At 44.1% G+C, this 24,239-nt stretch overlaps 3 protein-coding genes across 5 annotated transcripts; 1 reads left to right on the forward strand and 2 right to left on the reverse strand.

Moving 5' to 3' along the window:
- Nucleotides 1–721: 721 nt before the first annotated feature.
- LOC306711763 (heat shock protein HSP 90-alpha) lies at nt 722–6,542 on the reverse strand. 3 transcript variants are annotated; one of them, XM_079180796.1, is made up of 12 exons: nt 6,412–6,516; nt 5,760–5,869; nt 4,475–4,624; nt 3,955–4,321; nt 3,693–3,826; nt 3,295–3,615; nt 3,042–3,207; nt 2,703–2,893; nt 2,162–2,309; nt 1,772–2,040; nt 1,332–1,665; nt 722–1,163 (listed from the first exon to the last, which is right to left on the reverse strand). In XM_079180796.1, exons 2-12 carry the CDS (start codon nt 5,820–5,822, stop codon nt 1,051–1,053), a joined length of 2,256 nt encoding a protein of 751 aa, XP_079036922.1. In that variant the 5' UTR covers nt 5,823–5,869; nt 6,412–6,516; the 3' UTR covers nt 722–1,050. The 3 variants fall into 3 exon arrangements, with proteins under 3 accessions (XP_079036922.1, XP_079036923.1, XP_079036921.1); XM_079180797.1 differs by lacking the exon at nt 5,760–5,869 and having other exon boundaries at nt 6,412–6,542; XM_079180795.1 differs by lacking the exon at nt 6,412–6,516 and having other exon boundaries at nt 5,760–6,383.
- A 379-nt stretch (nt 6,543–6,921) lies between these two features.
- On the reverse strand, nt 6,922–11,409 carry hsp90aa1.1 (heat shock protein 90, alpha (cytosolic), class A member 1, tandem duplicate 1). Its single transcript, XM_079180621.1, has 11 exons — nt 11,277–11,409; nt 10,284–10,430; nt 9,805–10,171; nt 9,580–9,713; nt 9,184–9,486; nt 8,889–9,054; nt 8,522–8,712; nt 8,258–8,405; nt 7,878–8,146; nt 7,434–7,767; nt 6,922–7,339 (listed from the first exon to the last, which is right to left on the reverse strand). The coding sequence occupies exons 2-11, from the start codon at nt 10,428–10,430 to the stop codon at nt 7,230–7,232; spliced, it is 2,169 nt and encodes a 722-aa protein (XP_079036747.1). The 5' UTR covers nt 11,277–11,409; the 3' UTR covers nt 6,922–7,229.
- Nucleotides 11,410–13,441: 2,032 nt separating this feature from the next.
- Nucleotides 13,442–19,969, forward strand: wdr20b (WD repeat domain 20b). The gene is made up of 4 exons (XM_079180081.1): nt 13,442–13,698; nt 16,058–16,240; nt 16,379–17,878; nt 18,144–19,969. Exons 1-4 carry the CDS (start codon nt 13,450–13,452, stop codon nt 18,198–18,200), a joined length of 1,989 nt encoding a protein of 662 aa, XP_079036207.1. The 5' UTR covers nt 13,442–13,449; the 3' UTR covers nt 18,201–19,969.
- The last annotated feature ends 4,270 nt before the right edge of the window (nt 19,970–24,239 follow it).

A 24,239-nucleotide genomic window follows, 5' to 3' on the forward strand; every position in this document is an offset into this window, starting at 1 on the left:
CACTGGAGCCCTTGAAGAGAGCAGAGCCATCGTTATTAGGGTATTAGCTACACCTGTGCTCTTCCTCCTATGACGAGCCTGCTGCTGTCCAATGAGAATGATTTAGTGAGGCGATGTCCTTTAACAGAACATACTCCTCCTCCTCTAGAGATTATTTTGATTCAGTTCAAGTTGTTGACAAGATCCATGTCCCTATGGCTACAATCTGAAGAAAAAAGCATCAGTATTGTGACATTTGTTTCATGAGCTACTTCATGTCCTTGAACACTCCTTTGTAATCCTGTTCATTAGTCCTGTGTGTGGAGTCAACCCTGAGATCGCTGCTCAATTTAGAGTGCAAATGCTCCATTTCACGAGCTCATAGTGCACATCCTGTCATGTTACCTGAAAGCCTTGAGGACACGCAATTATTTCTGTTATTTTCATTCCTTCCAGCAATGCATTGATATGTTTGTTATGAACTTAGATAAATACATTTGAGGCGGTGAGGAAGACCGACACTCAATGGCAACACATATCAGCTGCTGTAGTAGAGAGCTAATGGCTACGTCACATGCGAGTTAGGTTCATACACACAATGCTGATTTCACTCCACAGATTTAAATGAATGTATACCTATTTCCTGCCACTGGCTGTAACTTCTTGTACCCTTATGAATTGTTTTTGCACCCTCTCCGTGCTCTAAACTTCTCAGAGAATCAGTGAGGTTCTTGTTAACACGGTTAACCTTTATTTTTGGGTCCAACCCATTTGAAATAACAGTATCAATTTTGATTTATTTACAGTTACAGTAAGGACACAAAGGACATTGGAATGTGTATAAATACAAAACAAATGCATTGATAAAACCCAAGTTACAAAAAGTGACAACTTAAAAAATAAAGTTCTAAAGGAATGAATCTGAACTGCATCCGGTAAATGCAAGGGGATATAAGTGAATTTGGTCAAAAAGAGGGTTGAGGGTAGAGTATTCCCAGGCAGATTTACAACATTAATCTATAACTTTTATATAACACTACTTCTGAACACCAGCAGGCTGTAGAAACAGGCCTAGTCCACCTCCTCCATCCTGGATGTGTCGTCATCGTCCCCTTCAAGAGGGGGCATGTCCTCAATGGGAGCACAGGTGACTTCCTCTGGTGTCAGATCATCTTCATCAATACCTTTAAAAAATAGGAAGGAAGCCATTATATATTTTAAACCATTATTGCCAGACGTGTTGCACAGTAAAAGTATCTCACTGCAATAATTTACAGCTCATAAATGTGCAAGAAGTATCGATAAAAATGTCATGGAAGCTTTAGATTGCGTCACCGGACACAGATACTCACCAAGACCCAGCTTGATCATTCTGTAGATGCGGTTGGAGTGGGTCTGCGGTTCATCCAGGGTGAACCCTGAAGAGAGCAGGGCCGTCTCGAAGAGCAGGATGACCAGGTCCTTCACAGACTTGTCGTTCTTGTCGGACTCTGCCTTCTGCCTCAGGGTCTCCACGATGGGGTGGTCAGGGTTGATCTCAAGGTGCTTCTTAGCAGCCATGTAGCCCATGGTGGAGTTGTCCCTCAGAGCCTGGGCCTTCATGATCCTCTCCATGTTGGCCGTCCAGCCGTAGGTGCTGGTGACGATGCAGCAGGGGGAAGTGACCAGGCGGTTGGAGACTGAGACCTGTGGAGGTAAACAATAATTGATCATTTTCTGCCTTAATTGCGCAACAGTGGATTAAACAATATTAAGTTATACAACACCTCGTGGGTTGTTTTAATCTTCTTACCTTCTCCACCTTCTTCTCCAAGATGTCCTTCATTATCTTGCACAAGCTCTCAAACTGAGCCTTCTTCTCCTCCTGCTTCTTCTTCTCGTCCTCGTCCTCAGGCAGCTCCAGGCCTTCCTTGGTCACCGAAACCAGGTTCTTGCCCTCAAACTCCTTCAGCTGCTGGACACAGTACTCGTCGATGGGCTCGATCATGTAAATGACCTCGAGGCCGGCTTGGCGAAGGCGCTCCACGAACGCGGAGTTAGCCACCTGGTCTTTGGTCTCACCTGAAATACAGAGCAACGTTGTCATGCAGGTCTCTAATATCACATTAATTAACTCAGTCTGCCCGATTCTCAAATGCTTTTTAATTAACGTGAACAGTTCATGAATGAAGGGCGTCCTCACCAGTGATGTAGTAAATGTGTTTCTGGTTGTCCTTCATGCGTGTAACATAGTCCTTCAAGGACACCACCTCGTCCCCAGAAGCTGAGGTGTAGTATCGCAGCAGCTCAGACAGACGCTTTTTGTTTTGAGAATCCTCGTGGATGCCAAGCTGAGAGACGAATAAAACTAAATGTCAGTAAAAGATGCATTTGAAGGATAAGCTGCAGTATCAGTGTTAAAGATATAGCCCTAGTATTGGTCCCCAAGGTGTAGCCATTGATTGTAATTGACCAGAGTGCCTCCATTTAAACAGCAGAGGAGAGTATGGAGCACCAAACAAGCCTCAAAGCAGCTTTTCATTAGGACAATATGGCCAAAGGATCAGACAGATGGCCGGTGCATACAAGGTCAGAGGAACAAACGGTAATCATAAACTGTTCATTTCTGCACTCTCAGCAAACATTACCTCTATCTGGCTAAAATTCAGATTACGTCTGTCAGGCTTAACAAAGTATCAAAGCGAGGGTTTAACACAAGGTGTCTGCAGGATGAGGACACGAACCTTGATGTTCTTGGAGAACTGCTCGTAGTACTTCTTGTAGTTGTCGTTGTCCTCGGCCAGCTCGGTGAAGAGTTCCAGGCACTTCTTGACCAGGTTCTTGCGGATGACTTTCAGGATCTTGCTCTGCTGCAGCATCTCTCTGGAGATGTTCAGGGGCAGATCTTCAGAGTCCACCACACCCTTGATGAAATCTGAATAGGATGGATATAAAAACAACCTGATCAGCAATATATTCAAATTTCTAAGATGATACATTTGTGATTTGAAATATACAAGCCGTTTATTTGATTCTGAACAAATTGCACATGCCAGTAATTCAACATTTGGGTCGATACTCACTGAGGTACTCAGGGATGAGCTCGTCGCAGTTGTCCATGATGAAGACCCTGCGCACGTACAGCTTGATATTGTTCTTCTTCTTCTTGTTCTCAAAGAGGTCGAAGGGAGCGCGGCGAGGCACAAAGAGCAGCGCGCGGAATTCCAGCTGACCCTCCACTGAAAAGTGCTGTGAGAAAGAGGGTTGATCAGGTCAGTTATAGGGTCGATTATGATATAAGTTTGATATGGACAAAGAAATGATTAAGAGACCCACCTTGACAGCAAGGTGGTCTTCCCAGTCATTGGTCAGGCTCTTGTAGAACTCTCCATACTCCTCATTAGTGATGTCGTCGGGGTTGCGGGTCCACAGAGGTTTGGTCTTGTTCAGCTCTTCCTGGTCGATGTACTTCTCCTTGATCTTCTTCTTCTTCTTCTTTTTGTCTGAACATTTGTTGTGGTCGTGCTCCTCATCCGACCCAACGTCCTCAATCTCGGGCTTGTCCTCGTCCTCTTCTTCGTCCTTCTCCTTCTCCTTCACCTCTTCCTCCTCCTCCGCCTCGTCGTCACTCACCTCCTTGTCTCGTTCTTTCTCCACCTGAACAAAAATGGGACTCAAGTCACTGGCCGTGGTTTTTGTATTACTTCATTTACCCAACTTAAATGAGTACTTACAAAGAGCGTGATGGGATAGCCAATAAACTGCGAGTGCTTTTTCACAATCTCTTTGATTCTACGCTCCTCAATGTATTCTATCTGGTCTTCTTTCAAGTGCAGGATCACCCTGGTGCCACGCCCAATGGGCTCGGCTGTATGGGGAAAAGGATGGGTCAGTTAGAGTTAGAGAGAACCCTCCTCCTCCTCCGATAGGTAGCGCTTCATCAATAACACTGAATTGTTAAATAGCAAAGAAAACAATGGCCTTTATATTACTTACAGTTGTCCACTTTCACTGTAAAGGAGCCTCCAGCAGAGGATTCCCAGGCGTACTGCTCGTCGTCATTGTGCTTGGTTATCACCGTCACCCGCTCAGCCACGAGGTAGGCAGAGTAGAAACCCACACCAAACTGACCGATCATGGAGATGTCGGCTCCGGCCTGCAGAGCCTCCATGAAAGCCTTGGTGCCGGACTTGGCGATCGTTCCCAGATTGTTGATCAGGTCGGCCTTGGTCATGCCGATACCGGTGTCAATCAGGGTCAAGGTGCGTTCCTCTTTGTTGGGAATTACTTCGATTTTAAGCTCTTTGCCATCATCCAGTTTGGTGGGGTCAGTGAGACTCTCGTAGCGGATTTTGTCCAGGGCCTGGGGGGGGGGGGGGGGGGGATTTGTCAGGTGCTTGATCATCAGCATGTGTTATAGCCAAAGCGTACAACACTTAAAACAAGCTCAATAAACATCTTAGACAAACCATGAGCTTAAGGAAACAGCTTTAGGCTAATACTGTGACAAACTTACATCTGAGGAGTTGGAGATAAGCTCTCTAAGGAAGATCTCTTTGTTTGAGTAGAAGGTGTTGATGATCAGGGACATCAGCTGAGCGATCTCAGCCTGGAAGGCAAACGTCTCCGCCTCCTCCTCCATTGTTTGGTCGTGTGATTCCGGCATCTAAGCAGAGAGGACAAATGACTATTGTTAGATGATGCCTATATCATGGATTACACATGCACACACACAAAATAAAATGTATTTCCTATAAACTGGCACTTGTTCTCATGTATCTGTTTTGCAGTTACACAGGCATGTTGTGGATCTGTGTGTTCATTGGTCTGTGGATCAGCTGCAGCACAGTGAGTCATTACGCTGTCACACCTACAACAACCACAGCACTGCCAATCACCCTTGGGTAATGTGCAAGTAATTCAAGTTAAACCTTCCTATCTAAGGTAGAATCTACTGCTTTAGTCGACCGCTCCCAGTAGACCAAACATACCAAGAAACGGATCAATTCTTCATTCATTTATTCATGTATGAGCAATATCAAAGCAATGTATCCACTGTAAACAACCATTCAATCCAATTATATTATCTTGTACTTATTTATAATACTTTTACTGTGTGATTACTTGTTTATTATACTCGTTATTTTTTTTTACTGTCTCTTGTTCATTTGCACTGTCCACTCTGCTGCTGTAATCCTGCAAATGTCCCCGATGTGGGACTAACAAAAGATGATCGTATCTTATCTTAATAGAATCGTATCAACACCACCACAAAACCACCTCATATATAGTTGAATCAATACCTCTGACACAATCCGAGGATGTATTACACGGCTGTTACGTTACCCATTAACATTGACCATCACCTGTCAGTAGGCCTACACTGACTAATCACTTTGGTTAACATCAGTGGAGGTGTGCATCAGTATGCTGAGTTAGTATAAGCATGCATCAGTTGTGCGGGCAGGTGGTTTGACAGACTGTCCAGCTCTGATCAGCACTCCACCTGCCTATAATCCATATTTGGCAAATCAGACAAAATCCACCTGCGAGGTGTGAGAAGAGAGTGCAGAAAGTTACTTCGATTTTTTTTTTTTATCTGGATAGTCTGAAACTATTAGGTAACACAACCCAGATCTCAATTCAGTCCACCAATGTAGACAGATCATGACAGTGTATTAATATTGATTGGTTTCTGGTTGATCAGAGAGACGCGCGTGGCTGATGATTACATATCAGTACCAGTACAAGTGTCTCCACCTGCCGGCTTCCCGGGTGAATTGCGAGTTTCTAGAAGGTACCAGAGGCGAAATGAACTCTCCAGCAGGTTCCACAGGAATCCAAATCTCCTCCTCTTCTCCCATCCGAGGAGGTTCAGTGAAGCATCGTCCTTTACTCCAGTGAGCTTGCACTGTGAAAAACAATCTCTCAATTGAGTAAATCTGATTCGGGTTCATTCGATTCTTCGCCTGTTTAACATAATTCCTGCCTTGACAAGCGCATCAATGCGCTGACTGGTATCGCTCCAGTTTTGAGCGAGGCACAGGTAATGTGGGCGGGATTAACGTGAGCTGCCAAAATTAGGTTGGAAAAGAAAGTTTTGACGCCTGCAAATAACGCTGACATGCCAAGAAAATTACTTTGTCACTACTGCTGCAAACCTCACTGTAAAATCCAATGATAGGCCTATGCTTATTATATTGTTATCAGCTGATTGTAACAAGATGTGCATGAACTAGATTTAATCACAGTCACATTTACATGCAGGCATGTGAGAATATGTTTATATTATCATCTTATTACAAAATAGCAGTGAAACTAACATTATATAAAGACAAAGCTAATATTAGGTAATATGACCCATGCATGTCAAAGTGTGTCATTTTGTATTTTATCAGTTGGCATCCTGTAGTATTTTTTTTATTATTTTATAAAGATATATAATGTATTTACCTGGTCCTCAGTGTAACGCAAACCCCGGAGTGAGGCGTGTGGAGGTCGTAGCAGTCGTAGACAGACCGGCTGTATAGTGGGGTGTTTGCAGCGGACCGGCTATCTGTGCAGCTTTTCTACCTTCACCGAGCGTTCGAGAAATCCAGTCCTGAGCCTTCCAGAACCGTCTGGAACCTTCCTCGCTACAGCTCGGTGGGTGGTGTTCGCTGACAGGTCCAGTGGGCTGTCAATTATGATGTGGGCACCCGCTTCTGTCCATTCTTTGGTGGAGGAGGCGGGACTAAGGGAGTTTAGGAGGGGGGGGGGGGGGGGGGGGGGACGGATGAGACGGGGCGAGGAGGAGCAGGAGACCTCAAATGAACCATGTTCACTGAAAATTCCAGAACGTCGAATCAAATAAAAGTAAACGTTTAGTTACTTCATCTGTGTCGCTTTTCAACCAGTATAGGAACCAAAACAAAAAGGAATGAAATTGAACATGTAATGGATTCAAGTAGGCAAGATTGCAGGTCTTATTTCTAAATATTTTTTATTACAAATTTGAATGCGTTTCATAAAAAAATGCAGTTATTACAAAAAGAGACATAAGTCAAAATTCCCAGTGACTTCATATTACTCTCTTAATGGTTGTCAGCAGTTGTATAAAAGCAGCTTGGTAGCCAAAGCCACACTGTGGCCTACATTAATTACATTACTTATTAAGTTCTATTGTACTGTTTAAGAAAGGAGAGTTGTGTTAGAGTGACATGTCTATTTGAAGAAGCAACATAATTATAAAAATAATATTTAAGAAAGCAGGAAAGAGTCTTCTCAGTATTTTAGTCAACTTCCTCCATTCTTGATGTGTCATCATCTCCTTCCAAGACTGGCATGTCCTCTTCAGCAGGCTGAATGAGGTCCTCGACTGCAGAATCATCGTCATCGATGCCTGTGAATGAGAATGCATTCATTAGCAACCAAAGCCACTTTTTAAATGGAGGCATTTAATAAGCAGACTAATTCCTGAGAAAAAGAAAACTTACCAAGACCCAGCTTGATCATTCTGTAGATGCGGTTGGAGTGGGTCTGGGGGTCATCCAGTGTGAATCCTGAAGAGAGCAGGGCAGTCTCGAACAGGAGGATGACCAGGTCTTTCACGGCCTTGTCGTTCTTGTCGGCCTCTGCCTTCACCCTCAAGGTCTCAACGATTGGATGCAGAGGGTTGATCTCAAGGTGCTTCTTGGCCGTCATGTAGCCCATGGTGGAGTTATCTCTCAGGGCCTGAGACTTCATGATCCTCTCCATGTTGGCCGTCCAGCCGTAGGTGCTGGTGACGATGCAGCAGGGGGAAGAGACCAGGCGGTTGGAGACTGAGACCTGTCAATAATAAAATGTTCTATTATGGTCATGGTCAAACAAAATTGGCCATTCTATATTAGCACAATTTTACTGCAACATTAAGATAGATTAGATTATGTTTTCTTCACCTTTTCAATCTTCTTGTCGAGGATGTCCTTCATGATCTTGCAAATGTTTTCAAATTTATTTTTGAGATCCTCATGCTTCTTCAGGTTTTCTTCGTCCTCAGGCAGCTCCAGTGCTTCCTTGGTCACTGAAACCAGGTTCTTGCCATCATACTCCTTCAGCTGCTGGACACAGTACTCATCAATGGGCTCGATCATGTAAATGACCTCGAGGCCGGCTTTGCGAAGGCGCTCCACGAACGAGGAGTTAGCCACCTGGTCTTTAGTCTCACCTGTGGAAGTTAATGTAAATTCATCGAATCAATACGCTTGTTACTAAATCCCGTTTGAGGAAAGTTCGAAGCAAAATTGTAAAAAGAAAAGGAGCGAGTTGAGTTGCTAACCTGTGATGTAGTAGATATGTTTCTGGGTGTCCTTCATGCGTGAAACATAGTCTTTCAGGGAAACCGTCTCATCTCCAGAGGTTGAGGTGTAGTAGCGCAGCATCTCAGACAGCTTCTTCCTGTTCTGAGAGTCTTCATGGATGCCAAGCTGAAACAGGAAAAGGTGTGTTACAAATATTCAACATTATGTTAAACATGCAAAACCTCAGACTCTCTATCTGAAGGGTTAGAGTTAAATGCATAAATTCAAATGGATCAACCTACCTTGATGTTCTTGGAGAACTGCTCGTAGCACTTTTTGTAGTTGTCCTTGTCCTCAGCCAGCTCGGTGAAGAGTTCCAGGCACTTCTTGACCAGGTTCTTGCGGATGACTTTCAGGATCTTGCTCTGCTGCAGCATCTCTCTGGAGATGTTCAGGGGCAGATCCTCAGAGTCCACCACACCCTTGATGAAATCTGAATAGAGACGATAACGAGTGCTTAGCCTTCCAAAGCCAGACAGACTTAAAATATTATAAACAAAATAATCTCACTAACAATTAGCATGCAGAATCTCAAAGCCATACATATCTTTATATGTATCCAAGAAATTGTATGTGAATGATTAGTAATGTGTCACTTATGTTACTCACTGAGGTACTCAGGGATGAGCTCATCACAGTTGTCCATGATGAAGACTCTGCGCACGTACAGCTTGATGTTGTTCTTCTTCTTCTTGTTCTCAAAGAGGTCGAAAGACGCCCTTCTGGGTACAAAGAGCAAGGCACGGAACTCCAGCTGACCCTCCACTGAGAAATGCTGCAAGAGACAACAATGAAGTGTGAATTTATCAGCTTGAAAAACATCACATGAAGCCATGAACAGGTTTGCAAAGAGGTAGTTAGGTGGCACCTTTCGGCATGTTTATCGTCATTAGACTCAGCTCACCTTGACAGCGAGGTGGTCCTCCCAATCGTTGGTGAGACTCTTGTAGAACTCTCCATACTCGTCGTTGGTGATGTCATCAGGGTTACGGGTCCAGATTGGCTTGGTCTTGTTCAGCTCCTGGGCATCTATGTACTTCTCCTTGACCTTCTTCTTCCTCTTGTTCTTGCTCTCCTTTGTGTCCTCATCTTCGTCGGAGCCCACATCCTCAATCTTAGGTTTGTCCTTCTCAGCTGCATCTTTGTCAACTTCCTCTTCCTTTTCTCCCTCTTCAAGGTCCACTTCCTTCTCCCTTGTTTTCTCCACCTGAATATGTGGAAAGAGTTGGTGGTTTAGGAATTGGTTTGTCTAAGCATGTCAATATCATTGGTTATTATTAGGTTTGCTAATGGTACTTACATAAAGTGTAATAGGGTAGCCAATGAACTGTGAGTGCTTCTTCACAACTTCCTTGACACGCTTCTCCTCACAGTATTCTGTCTGATCATCTTTGAGGTGAAGGATCACTTTGGTGCCTCTGCCGATGGACTCTCCTAATGGTAGCAATAAAACCAATGATGAGCACAGAGCCAAATCATATTCATAATGCACAATATTGAATATTATATCAATGAGGAAACTCACCAGTGTCAGGTTTGACTGTGAATGAGCCGCCAGCCGCAGACTGCCAAATGTACTGCTCGTCGTCATTGTGCTTGGTTATCACCGTCACCCGCTCAGCCACGAGGTAGGCAGAGTAGAAACCCACACCAAACTGACCGATCATGGAGATGTCGGCTCCGGCCTGTAGAGCCTCCATGAAAGCCTTGGTGCCAGACTTGGCGATTGTTCCCAGATTGTTGATCAGGTCAGCCTTGGTCATGCCGATACCGGTGTCAACCATGGTCAGGGTGCGAGCGTGCAGGTCGGGCGTGATTTCGATCTTCAGGTCCTTGCAGGACTCAAGTTTGCTGGGGTCTGTCAAGCTCTCATATCTGATTTTGTCCAAGGCCTGTGAGGAAGGGATAAGCTTGTTAAAATAGTGATGTTTGCACACATGTGAGAGCTGCTTACATGTGCAAAAGCAAAGGAACATATATGATAAAGTTATGATTTTTATTTACATCTGAGGAGTTGGAGATAAGCTCTCTAAGGAAGATCTCTTTGTTTGAGTAGAAGGTGTTGATGATCAGGGACATCAGCTGAGCGATCTCAGCCTGGAAGGCAAACGTCTCCGCCTCCTCCTCCATAACGTTTCCAGCGGCAGGCATCTGAAAGAAAGCACGTTATTTTTCATATTTATGCTTCTTGTGCTTAGATATACAAGTTTGCTCAGAAATAAAAGTTAGATATCTCAAAACTAATCTCCTGCTGTTACATTTGAACTCTCTTTCTTCACCCTGTTAAAGGCAGCCTCGTGGCATGAGGTCAGCTATTGCAGATGGTAGACGAACACATGTTCCTTCTGTCAATCAAAGCCATTTGCTAAATGGGTGGAGTTGGGATGCTTTGCCCAACCCCCAAAGCCTTCACCATGTGTCACTTAACACCTTTAAGTTAAAGGAAGGAACAGCAGCTAGAAATTCAAAGGTGGAAGACAATCTGGTTTTAACTGTAGAGCAGCTGTTATCTTTTCTCATCAGTGAGGTATTTGTTGTCAAAACAAAATAAATCTGCCTGGTAGGAACATTTATTCAGTTCCTTTTGTATTCATGAATAAAACAGACCATACAAAGTTGGAATCTTTGTGATTTCATTGCATTCAAACAATGCCCCTACTTTTGCGATGTTTTTGATACTTTTCTGCACTAAGATGTGAAACTGCAGTATCTGCTCTTTGTGCCAGCCGGTTTTTCCTGCTCATCCGCCATTACTTTCACACCCAGGGTCACCCTGCTTGCCATGTGTTCCTTGCATGTTACAGCCTCAACACGATACTAATGCTAAAGGGGCCATTCTGCCACACTAGAAAAGAACTGACTTTATATTTTATTATAACTTTATATTTGGGCAATTCTGTTAGTTAATTTGCAGCATGTATTTTTCCTCCTCTGCCCGTGCTCCTACCATTAAAGCAACCAAATTAATATGATATAAACTTTCATCTTCAGTCTTACCTTGAATAGAATATGTTCTTTCAGTTGCCTCTTGATGATAGTCTTCAAATGTATCACTGAGCCGGTCTTCTCTACTTGAAGAGCTCCAAGTGTGTGCTTTGCTGCTTCTCCCGTAGGCAGTATGTCTCTATTGGTGTGTTCAACTGAACCCCACGACACGCCGGTGTCTTTTTATACTTTAGGGGGGGGTTTCTCGAAGCTTCCATTCAGAAGCTTCCAGAAGATACGTTCACTACGGTAAGGGGGGAGTTGAGGAAAGGCCGGGACGGGAAGGGGGAGGTTGGTGAGTGAGACACCAGAGCCCTAAAGTTTATGTGCCCTTGTAGGGCTTCAGAGTCACAAGGGGTGCCTGTCACTCAAATCGAGCGCTTTCCTGATAGCTTGTCTAGCTCTTAGGCCCCATACCCCCTGTAAGCGTCACAGCTGTGCAGTGATTTTGCTATCAGCTGCTATCGAGGTGCCACACACTGACATACCACAGGGCTTCCTGTGGACAGCAGGCCCATTTCTTTTTTTGGCACGCAAGATTGGAGTGAATCTCAAAGGTTTCACAGTAAAAAAACAAAAACACAATGCAATTTCCAGAGCTTTCAGCCACAACCTGTGGCCTTTCTTCACCAGATAGACTTTGGAAACAGAATCAGCCACCTTAACATGATGCGTTTATTGGCTATTATTGGCTACTATGCAAACTTTGATTTTTTTGGGAGAAGCGGTCTGACAACCAAAAACATAATTTAGGGGATTTAGGATTCATAAGTTCCGCAATGTAGGCCCTGTCCCGAGTTTTAACAAACATGCATTGTGGCTAATTTTGAAATCTATTGTAAAATGTACTGAGAGCTGCTCAAATAAATTACATTCACTGTCATTCATTATATTGATTTGATTTTATGTTTTAGCAGTATTTCTCGGTTGAAGGAAACATGACGAGAATAGTTTGATTGATAAAATGAAACGCGAATCAAAACTAACTTCTTGCACAGGTGGTACATGGCTTAGGGAATCCATGGGATGCGCCACAGGGAATAGTAATTACACATAATAATGATTATCAAATTGACAAAACAGTGTGTTGACGAGAGCTATCAGAGCCACAAGAGAAGGGAAAAGGTGCAGGCTCACCATTACTCCCCATAGCATTTTCAATATACCATAAACAACTCATAGACCAGGTTTTTAAACGTGGGACTACACAGTAAATACAACATTGTATAAGGTAGTAGACTAGAATTCTCCGGTCCAGTGTGGGTGTGAGTTTCTTCAGCTGACCAGTGGATGGCAGTGTATTTCATCTGCTACAGATCTGTTACGTAATCAAAATGTTTCCACACTACTAGAAGCAGCTCATGCTACTGAGAAACATGGAGAACTGATGCAAGCACATATCCAATATTTTCTGAAGGGGAGAGCCCGATTCCTCATAGTTTAAATAGTTTGCCAGAATAAGATGGTGTCTGTGTGATTTGAGCATTGATACAGGAAGGGATGTTCCTGGAATTTAGAGCTGGATGGTGGCGGTGTATATCCTTTAATGTCCATAATCCGATATCCTTATTTAATTATTTATTTACAGCAAAGTCAATCTCAGTCTGGGTCCAAGATATGATAACTTTGTGTCTTCTGTGTCTACAAAAATGTCTTTATTTCGGCAATAGTATACTAAACTATTTCTTTTTTGTATTTTGATCATACAAAGGATGTTCCCCCCCTCCCAGTTTTATCCTTGGGTAAAGAGAAATAGCCTAAATAATTTCTAACATATTCAACAGAAGTGTTGCTTGCCTTAAAATTAGAATAGCAACTTGTTTAAATGTTCCATCTAACTGTGACTTTATATTGCCCTTTAATTTAATTGTATCTGCGTTGTTAACATCCAGCATTCAAATAATCATCCAGCTGCTTAGTTTTTGGCTGTATTTAGTAAGAAACGTCATTAAATAGATACAATTTGTCAATAAGGTGTATTATTTATACATAATTAGTCTATTTGGTGCGGGTTAGTGTGTGTGAGGCCGGTTTCTACACTCATAATACGATCTGTTTATTTTTCTAGGTTTACCTCACATGACTATATACTTCTCCGTACGCATGGCTGCAGGGGCCAACGGTTCAACGCATGCGCAGTCGGTGACATCCGGGGCTCGGACAAGGATGAACGCCAATTTCCAAGATGGCGGCGGAGGGAGGAGGGAAGGAGATGAACGAAATTAAAACTCAATTCACCACACGAGAAGGTGTCTACAAACTCCTCACTCACTCCGAATACAGCCGCCCGAACAGGGTGCCTTTCAACTCGCAGGGCTCCAACCCCGTCAAGGTCTCCTTCGTCAACGTAAACGACCAGTCCGGCAACGGCGACAGGATCTGTTTCAATGTGGGCCGGGAACTGTACTTTTATATCTACAAAGGCGTGAGAAAGGTAAACAATATTGAGTTGCGGCGACGACGCCCGCGCTGTCCGGGAGCTGCCCGTTCGGCGTCTTCAGACGTGTTGCACCCTGGCTGTCAACTCTCTGAGCTTCTGTCATTGAAGTGCGCAGGTTGTCAAGACAAGGCCATGTTGCAGACCTTAGCTAAGTTAGGGGCTAATTAGCATTCTTAAGCTAACATCGCCACAGTGGATGTTTTTTGCCTCGTTGGGACTTGTGTGCGCTTCAAAGTTTGTTTTGAGCGGTACGCCGTGACATTATATTTTAAAGTGAAGTGGATCACTTTGGGGAAAGCCCCGTCTCGTCATGCCGTGAGAGGTGTTTGTTTATCCTCGTTCTTGTGAAGCGACATACGGGTGACAAGTTGTCAACAGTGCTCACCAGCAGGGTCAACTTTGGTGTTTTTCTATCACGGAACTAAGTGTTCGAGCTGTGTTTGGAGAATGGCAGTGAGGGGGTGTTTGTTATCCGTGATGTAATGATGTGTGCACTCCATTGTCAGGGGTTTGGGTGTGATGTAATAATACAATATGATCCTCTTGTTTGGTTGGCTCAAAGTGAGTGATGTCATTGCAGCAAGAGGCCACGTTGGGTCTTGTTTAGCAGGGATGGTGACTGTGACGGTGGTGATGATGTGATTGTCCCTGAAGCAGCCACAGAAATACCCAAATCAGCAGCCTCGCCTCTCTCTGTGGGAACTCTGCTGCTATTTATCCAAATCCAGGTGCTCCCAGTGGTCTCTCACCGGTTGTATTTCCAGCCAAAGACAGAGTATTTTATTTTGAAATATGCCAAAAACAAATATGCATCAGTCAGGATCAGCTAGCCAACTTTAGCTATTAACAACAGCACCAGTTATGACTTAGGTATTTCTATATTTTTAATCAATTGCATATAATACAACAGTTTAGAAACAGAATAAGAATCTGCTATATTCCATTTAGTACTTACTGTGTATTGAAAACATTTAGGTTGCAGCCAATATAGGCGGTAAAATGTGAGATTATGGTCCAATAAAACATTTAATTGAGCCCAGATAACTCGGTAGTCGATGAAGCCAAACCACATTCCTCACAGTGATGTCTGTACTGCTGATGGCGGGAATGTGAATGTGTCGGTGTGACTGCATCTGCTTTTACCCTTCCTCGCTTGGAATATTTCAAATTGACAAAAAAGTAAGGAAAAATGTCATTGAATAATGGTATCGAACATTTAAGGCCTTGTTGCAGCTCTGATAGCACGCAGTAAACACAAACTAGTATCTGTTGCTGATGGAAGTCAGAGAAGTTTCATTATTGTGTAATTTTTGGAAGCCAATAGGGGAAGCTTATCGTCATCATTGAAGCACTTGAAATGTTAACGTCTGCTTATTTAATTTAGAGCAGCCTCACTTTGACACTGACAGCTTTTTAAAAACATATCCTTTAAACTTTTCTCTCTGCTTCCTTTTTAATGCATTAAAATAAACCACAAGAGAGTTGGAGCAATAAAACATAAAGCCATTTCAAATATCACATTTTCACTGGTTCAGTGCCAGATACATTCCTGCCAGTTTAGCAATTGTGTTAATTGGGTCTATAGATCATTTTCCTTTTAGACATACTACAGGTTTAGCTAATTGTTTTCAGTTGGTTCAGTTTTATAATGATTGATGTCATTCTGTTACAGATAACAGGATTTAAACTTGTGTCATGTGGTGTGGCTTATATATCGCATTTCATCATGTCATGTTTGATTTAAATTGAGTTGTCAACCGCCTGTTGAAAGACAAACCAAACAGTTAACCTATATGCTCCGGCTGGGCGGATCATCCTCTCTATTTTTGGATAATGACTCTCCGTGTGTCACAATACATCATGATCATGCACCAGGAACACTTGGCACTTTGTAGACACCAACACAGAGTAGAGGGCAGCCCACAGTGCTCTTGGGATATTTGTCTCCAGCATTAAGAGATTTGAGTTTTTAAAAAGTGGTGTTTTTCTGTCGACTATAAGTTTAATCGATCCCATATCTGTCATTCTGACCTGGGGTAAGTTGTCTCCCGGTGGTTTGAGAGAATCAAAGGAAATTACCAGACTTGTTGTTCTTTACTGCGGCGTTTAAATAGCTTATGTGTCAATCTTCAATTACAAGAAGTCTTTTTGAGTACATCTCCAAGATAAACACAAGCGCTCAGTTGTTCAGTATTAGCTTCACCATGAAGGAGAGGCCATATCTGACTAATAGTTATTACAAAGTAATTAGTAGCCTCCACAGTCACAGCTGTTTGTCTGTTCTAAGCAGTGTCGAAACGGATGACACTTCAAACGGTTTTGACTCACTTGTGTGCATTTGTGTTTGCTCTAGGCTGCTGATCTTAGTAAGCCCATAGACAAGAGGATATACAAAGGAACGCAGCCCACGTGTCATGACTTCAACCCGATCACAGCGACAGCAGAGAGCGTCTCCCTGCTGGTGGGCTTCTCAGCAGGCCAGGTGCAGCTCATCGACCCGATAAAGAAGGAAACGAGCAAACTCTTCAATGAAGAGGTGGGTTCCTTTCCACGTCTGATGTTCTGATGCTTGATCCAACTCAAAGATATTGAAGATAAATCATTCATTAGTAAATATTGGAATAACTAGCTGACCGGTGTCTTTGTTTTTGTTGTTGTTTCCTTCTCCCTCCAGAGACTTATAGACAAGTCCCGAGTAACGTGTGTGCGATGGGTTCCTGGTTCAGAGAGCTTGTTTCTGGTGGCTCACTCCAGTGGCAGCATGTATTTGTACAACGTGGAGAACACCTGCGGCACCACGGCGCCTCACTACCAGCTCCTGAAGCAGGGCGAAAACTACGCCGTGCACACCTGCAAGAGCAAGTCGGCTCGCAACCCGTTGCTGCGCTGGACGGTGGGCGAAGGGGCGCTCAACGAGTTCGCCTTCTCCCCGGACGGCAAGTTCCTGGCCTGCGCGAGCCAGGACGGCTTCCTGCGGGTGTTCGGCTTCGACGCTGCCGAGCTCCACGGAACGATGAAGAGCTACTTCGGCGGCTTGCTGTGCGTGTGCTGGAGCCCGGACGGACGGTACATCGTGGCCGGAGGGGAGGACGACCTGGTGACGGTGTGGTCGTTTTCGGACTGCAGAGTGATCGCGCGGGGGCACGGTCATAAGTCGTGGGTGAGCGTGGTGGCGTTCGACCACTGCACCACCAGCGTGGAGGACGGCGACCCGCCGGCCGAGTTCAGCGGCAGTGACGAGGAATTCCACGAGCAGATTCACTTCGGCGTGGGCAGAGACAGAGCGAACAGCGCTCACTCTCGGCTCTCTAAGAGAAACTCTACGGACAGTAGGCCTGTTAGTGTCACCTACAGGTTTGGCTCAGTGGGCCAGGACACCCAGCTGTGTCTGTGGGACCTAACGGAGGACATTCTTTTCCCTCACCTCCCTTTGTCCCGCACCAGGACTCACACTAACGTTATGAGTGCTACAAGCCCTCCAGCCACTGGACAAACTACTACTGCTACTACTACAACAACTACTACTACTACTACTACGGCTACTGCGACTGCTACTGCGACTGTACCCGCCACCAATCCCAGTGGCACCAATGGTAAAGACAATACGAGCAATAGTAGCACCAGTGGCAACCCGCCGAACTCCCTCCCCAGCACCCTGCCTCGGTCCAACAGCTTGCCACACTCCTCCAACCCAACAGGGGGCAGCACCCCCAACAGTCACACAGGCAGCAACAGCAGTACTACCACGACCACCACCACCGCCGCCACCACCACCGCCCCCTCCACCACCACCACCACCACCACCAAGGCCAACAGCATCATTGACAGCGCTTTCATTGCCACCGGCGTCAGCAAGTTCGCAACTCTGTCGTTGCACGACTCGCGCAAGGAGCGCCACGAGAAGGACCACAAGCGAAACCACAGCATGGGTCACATCAGCAGCAAGAGCAGTGACAAGCTCAACCAGCTTGTCACACGGACGGCAAAAGCGGAGGCCGCTAAGACTCTGGGCACTCTGCTGTGCCCGCGCATGGAGGACGTGCCGCTGCTCGAGCCGCTGGTGTGCAAGAAGATCGCTCACGAGAGACTCACTGTGTTAATCTTCCTTGAGGACTGTCTGGTAACAGCCTGTCAGGAGGGTTTCGTTTGCACATGGGCTAGGCCCGGGAAAGTGGTGAGTGACGGGCCTCTCGAGGACACTGTCATGTGACGACCTCTTAACTTGCATTTTACCCCTCTGCATCCAGAAGCTGCTAGCGCCGCTCTGTGCAGCCAAAGGTTTTTTTGGTTATTTCATGCGAGATTTAGACTAAGCCCTCAGCATTCTGATGGTTTAATAGCACATTTCCTCCGTCAGTTAACCTCATGGCCTCGCTATTCTGCCTTTTTTTTTTAACACTCTTGTTTGTTATCAATGTGTGTTATCTGTCTCTCCGCAGGGTTTGCTATCATCTCAAAACAACCCAGCCAACTCCCCCAGTGGAACAGTAGTATAGCCCCAGTGCTGGTGCTGCTAATGACAGCTCCATGCAACAGAGACGGGGATGACCAAGGCCAAGGTCCTGCAGCGCTCCTCCGCATACTGTCTCACACACACCACATGATCTTCCAGTGTCACCGTCATTCTCATCACTACAGCCATCCAGATGCTCTCTCTGTGTTACTGCTCATGCTTTAGAGACAACCGATGTTGGCCAGGCCATCGGTTAGAAAGTTGACGCCCTGTTGTCTGGGCGTAAAATATAAAAAAAAAGGGTGCTATTGGAAGTAAGATGGCAAGCTTTAAATCGTCCAGGAGGTTTATGGGAGGGATCTGCTGGCTCGTTGTACCGTCGATGGTCATATCAAGTCGTGTCTAGTCTGAAAATAACAAACTCTAGTACCCAACCCTTTGTGCCTGTAGATCTTTAACGACTAGACATGCTGTACGCATTGTGGCGATGCCTCAACCCAACCCTTTTTGTGTGGGTTTAATTCGGAGATTTCGTTTCCTCTATTTTTGTTCCTTCAAAATGTATTCACGTAAAAAGGGAATTAGATGAGGGGTTGTTTAGGAGCAGCAGCCACATCTCTTTCATTTTCCACTTCCTGGGCGATCTGTTGTGCAGCCCGAGTACCTGACACCTGTTCAAGAGAAACCGGAGCGTTTCACTTCCTCTACGACTATTTTAATCAGTAGTATCACACTTTAAAGTGTATTTGCACAGATTTTCTTTCATTTCTTGTTGCTTTTTCCCATTTTGTTTTTTGAATTCATGGCTGTGGAACGCGAGCAAAATATTTTGGAAGACCGCTTTGGAAGCACTTGGGGAAACGGCTTCTTGTTGCCCTCTGTCTCAACGCTGGATGCTGCAATCATAGTTTTTTTTATATGGAAAAAAAAATTGTTTGCACTTAGTAGTTTGTTAGAGGAGAATGGCTTTACATTTTTTGGAGTGTGTAAGGACTCCTTGACAAGGTTGAAATATAAATAGAATTTAAAAAAAGAAACCTTTGTATCTATTGAACATTTATTTTAATATTGTTTCAGATTAAATGGGCTCTGTATTATATGTAAATATTGTACTTCAATGATTTATGGGTGAAATGATCATGATTATGTTAGTTCACAGATCCTTAATTCAGAAAATAGTGATATTTCTAATACAGAAGATCTATACCTAATATTAAATGAATCTTGAATATGCAGGTGAAAATGTTTCCTTTCTGTTGTACATAAAGAGAATTCAGGTGTATTTTTATTAATGAAAACGTTTGGTATAGGAGACATCTATGAAACCCTCTTAAATAAACAGGTAGTGCTGAATGCTAGCTAGCCTGTCGCTGCAGACTCCTTTTACAACGATAGGCAGGTGGGCGCAGATGCAGCGGTCTAATTCAGCCATCACTCCGAGCTCAGGTAAACCACAGGAAGAATAACGCTGGCAGAGCAGCCCCCCCCCCCCCAAACCCAAACTACACACACACACACACACACACACTAGTCCCATCCATCAACATGTGTGTGAATTCACTTTAACTAACAAATCGGACCCATGTTCTGCAGACGGTGCTGAGATCTGGGAGTCTTTGAGGTTTTTGTGAGTAACTGATGCTGAACAAACGTTTGACACTGTGTTGAAATACTAACGTCGGCACGTGATGGTGATGGCGGTGGTGTGCGTGCTCGAGGTGTTTTTGCAAACGCCCACTGCGAGACTGAGGATATTAACAGTGGGAGCCTTTTTCCTTCATGTGACGCCTATTAAAAACAGCTTTGACAGATTACATGTTCCATTTGTGTGACTTTTATTCAGTGTGTGTGTGTGTGTGTGTGTGCTCACCGCATGGATCAGTGTGTCTTCATTAGCTGGGAATAAACCTTCATGCTTCCCTCCGCGTGAGGCCAGACGTCCTAATTTATTAGGTACCCTGCCGGCAGAATGGACAACAAAACAATGACTCATCCCTCCATTACAGTATTTAGCTCAGCCAGTGAATGCTATTAAACTAATATACACAAGGCAGAAATACTTTTGCGTAAGACTTTTTAATAATACTGGTATTAAATGAGATCCAGCAGGTGACATAGGAATTCATGTGAATGGAAACGAATCAGTTCTTTTATTGGCTGTAATGGAGTAATTTAAGGCCCTGCCACAGGTGTTCTCACTTATCAGCTAATTAGACCAGCGCTCTGGAGCCATACTGGAGGTTTCACAAGGTGTTAAACCAAAGTCCATGACTGCGTTCCAAATCACACACTATTTCTTTTTACACTAAGTACTTAGTCATAACATCGCACCTTGAATTTGGACCGTCTTGCTCATAAATCTGCTGTGCAGAGGATTGTGGGTCAGAATAGCCAGAAAAAACATGCTAGCTTGCACACTGCAAAAATAGGGCCAGAGGCAGCAGGACATCCTGGTATTTTTGTCATACTGCCTTTGATGTACTATGTATTGGGACAAAAGTAAAAATAAAAAGTATGAGATGGCAACACAGTACCAATTTTTTTCTGGCATGCTAAATAGTTTGCTAGTATGGTATCTTTTGTCCCCACCTGAACAGGTGTTTGCAAGACATGTGACAGAAGACTGAGAAAGATTTCAAACTTCACGGTCCTGAGAAGAGGTCTAACCCGGCATGATAAGAGGACCAGAGGCATAGAGCCTTTAATGAGGAGGGTCAAGGTGCTATAGCTACATACAACACACAGTAGAAAGACAAAGACGCTCCTGGCAGACATTTAGACATTTCACAATAGGAGAATATAGCAGAAGTGGAAGGATGACTGAAATCCATTCAGCTGTGGATCTTTATCAATGGAGAACTGTCTGCAGGCCTGCAGCCGTATGCAACGCACACAACAAATGTATGTAGCGTTTTTACGTGCTCGCAAAAAACACTATGTACGTGTAACTAACATGCTACTGAACTGGCCATTTAGTCTGGATTTTAACTTTGTTTCTTCTCTTCCACATAAATTGCCATCTGTACCTGTAATATAGCCCATAATTACCAATTTGTGGCACGTTTGGGGCCAGTAGGTGGCAGTATCGCTCAGTCAAATGAGAGTTTAGGAATTCCTCACAGCCATTGAGTGAACTTAGTGAATAAGAAACATCTCTTGATCAAACGGGAGAAATCATTCTCTCTCTCTCTCTCTCTCTCTCTCTCTCTCTCTCTCTCTCTCTCTCTCTCTCTCTCTCTCTCTCTCTCTGTGTGTGTGTGTATGTGTGTGTATTCCTAATACTTCACCCTACAACTTCATATATATTTTATATTCCAAGAGGGGAATAAAACTGCTCCTCCATAATTTACGAGTCACTTTTAGAAGAAACACGAGCACTCACAGCCATTAAACCAGCAGCCTGTGGCATCAGGGTGGAGGAGGTGATCAGCGGGGCTGGAGGAAGGCCTGATCATCCCGTCAGGGTGTCACTCAACGCATGACAGCCGCTGACTAACTGTCTGCACCCTCCCTGAGCTGCACGCATCAGTGCTGAGCAGGTATCAATCAGGATTGGTGCTCAGCGAGATGGTTCACATAAAACAAACATCCCGCTGACTGTAATACATGCACTTTTATGTTGCTTTCTGTCTCTACAACTGCGTGCACTGTCGACCACATTCATTCATGACATACAAACCCAGTCACCCATTAATCCAACATGGCCATTTGAAGAGCAATCAGGAGTCTGGAGCATGCTGTAAGAGCTTGAAAAACAACTACATTTGTCTTGCATCCTCGAGGGGGAAATAGGTTTCCAGATGATTGGAATTCAACGAATTGAGAGAGAATCCTCTTCTCTTCTGTAAGGTCCATGCTTTAATCATTTTCTCAGTGGTGCAATTCCCTCGTCTACATGCCTCTATGTATTGACCCAGAGTTTTGTTTACATAGCGATGTGTGCAATGGCTATGAATGATTAATACGCTTTCTCTCAGAGCCATAAGCGTGAAGAATGAGCAGCAGGCGATGTGTTGCAAAAAGCAGACGGTTTAAGATTTCGGTCAAAGAAAATGAATGTGAGTGTGCAGAAATGACACTTTCTGGTTACGCCATTGATGGATTTCAGTTCTATCCAGTTTATGGAAATGAACCAATTAGCCTATTTCTACTCAGATTCCACAGGGATACTTATTTAGCCCATTGTCAAGAGCTGTAGTGAGTTCAGAAAGGAAGGAATGAGTTATGTCAGGAAGTAGGATGATATATGATGATAGATGACAGGATGAACAGGATGATGAATTAATGGAATCCTAGCTCCTTCTTCACAATGGCTGTACTGCATTTGGCAGCTTCGGGAGCTTGGACTCCAGGGTATTGGTTAATTGGCTACAAAGCACCTCGTCCATTCAAATAATTTGATAACTGTCTGTGTATCTGGGAATTAGGGACAAGACACAAACATACATACAGGGTATACTTTTCAAAGCAGACATTTTGACACGTCATTGCAGCATAATGTTGTTTATTACACCTGTGATTACCCTGTGATGACGTGTCAACATGGCTACTTTGAATAGGGCCAATTAAGGTGAACAGAAGTTTGGATCTGGAATGCTCGAACCAACTATTCACATTTAAGTTGATTCTTAGCAAACACTTGCCAATGGTACACAGCTACATGAGCGTTTATTTGGAGTTATTTGGAGTCAACTAGTAGGCTAGTGTTTAAATCCAATATTCACTCTCCTTTTAGCTCTGTTCTTTGGTATGCACTACCTCCTGAACAATATAATACTATGTACTCTCGTTACTAACTATGTCTGTCTGCTGTTCGGTGCAGAGCTGTTTTTGTGTGGCTAGCTGGCGGTTAGCTTGTCAGCTAAAGACACTAAAATACTTCATGCAGCCGATAATTATCTACGGGTTCATCTTTACAAAAATCCATATGAAAAAAATAAAAGAGTAATAGTGAAGGTGTACTCCTTAACAAGTCTTCAATTATGTAATTAAAATATGATTGATTGGTTTTATTCCACACCTGCCTGTTCACATTACAGCCCCGTGGCTGTGATGATGAGATTGATTACATTTAAATTATAACAGACAGTTGCTCATCATCTCAAACAGCCTTCTTAACTTGCCTGTAAGATTACTTACTATATTCATCTGTTATTTGTGATTTTATTCATCAATTTAGCTTGTTTTCCTTCTATTTCATTGGTCAATTTGTCAAACTAAGTTGTCTGAGTAACTAACTGTTTACTAAGGAATGGACACAGTACAGATAACTGGGTCATCAAAGGATTTCATGCACAATTTAAGAGTGTTCTTTTTCCCTTTTTGCCCTCAAACGTTCTTAAGTAGAACGCGTTGAGAGGCGTCGGTACGTTCCAGTTCCAGAGGCTCCGGCATCAGTTAACCGTTAGTCACCAAGAATCAAGAGCACGGCGCCGCTTCCGCCTATTCTCTGTTCTATTCTCGGCCGTTTCCCTTGAGGTGCGGGCCCGATTATTTGGCCTCCACTGTGGGAGCAGCTGCACATAATGTGTCACATGGCCGCAGCACAGCGGTCACATGTCTTCACACCGCATTAGGAATTAAAAGTTCACGCGTAATATAACGAGCAGAGAGATTTGTGAGGTCTGTTCGTCACAGAGGAGGCTTTGCTTCATCAGCGCTGCTCCCGTCTTCAATGTTCGTCCTACTGCGTCTCTGATGCATGCCGGACATTTAGAACGTCATATTTAATTCATTTATTGTTCATGTATTCTATGTTGAGAGCCTCTGTAAGGCAGTCTGCCACAGGATATGTTCTAATATGAACTGTACTTTGCAGTTATGTCAGATTTTGAAAAGTGTGCAGAGGTGATTGTTGAGCATTGCTGGAGTGTGTGTGTGTGTGTGTGTGGGGGGGGGGGGGGGAATCAATGCAAGCCACTGAGCTCGAGGCCTTCAGCAGAAACCATCGATACTGAGCTGAGGTCTGAGCACTTAAAATGTAAATGCACCTTCAAACAGCGGCAACACGAGCGAGAGCGTTGTATCGGTGTCTTGGGATCGCTCCAGATGCAACGTGTGCATTCGCCTGTGAAATCAAGAT

This window comes from Pholis gunnellus, assembly GCF_910591455.1.
Source record: "Pholis gunnellus genome assembly, chromosome: 19".
NCBI lineage: Eukaryota > Metazoa > Chordata > Actinopteri > Perciformes > Pholidae > Pholis > Pholis gunnellus.

Excerpts from the sequence above, each read along its gene's own strand:
- LOC306711763 (XM_079180795.1), bottom strand. The coding sequence starts at position 5,915 with ATGAACCCGAATCAGATTTACTCAATTGAGAGATTGTTTTTCACAGTG. Across the intron at positions 3,208-3,294 it reads AAGACCACCTTGCTGTCAAG|CACTTTTCAGTGGAGGGTCA; the intron begins GTGGGTCTCTTA and ends TCTTTCTCACAG. Across the intron at positions 1,666-1,771 it reads TGGAGAAGAAGGTGGAGAAG|GTCTCAGTCTCCAACCGCCT; the intron begins GTAAGAAGATTA and ends TTACCTCCACAG.
- hsp90aa1.1 (XM_079180621.1), bottom strand. The coding sequence starts at position 10,430 with ATGCCTGCCGCTGGAAACGTTATGGAGGAGGAGGCGGAGACGTTTGCC. Across the intron at positions 10,172-10,283 it reads TTATCTCCAACTCCTCAGAT|GCCTTGGACAAAATCAGATA; the intron begins GTAAATAAAAAT and ends CCTTCCTCACAG. Across the intron at positions 8,406-8,521 it reads AGTTCTCCAAGAACATCAAG|CTTGGCATCCATGAAGACTC; the intron begins GTAGGTTGATCC and ends TTCCTGTTTCAG.
- wdr20b (XM_079180081.1), top strand. The coding sequence starts at position 13,450 with ATGGCGGCGGAGGGAGGAGGGAAGGAGATGAACGAAATTAAAACTCAA. Across the intron at positions 13,699-16,057 it reads TCTACAAAGGCGTGAGAAAG|GCTGCTGATCTTAGTAAGCC; the intron begins GTAAACAATATT and ends TGTTTGCTCTAG. Across the intron at positions 17,879-18,143 it reads GGGCTAGGCCCGGGAAAGTG|GGTTTGCTATCATCTCAAAA; the intron begins GTGAGTGACGGG and ends GTCTCTCCGCAG.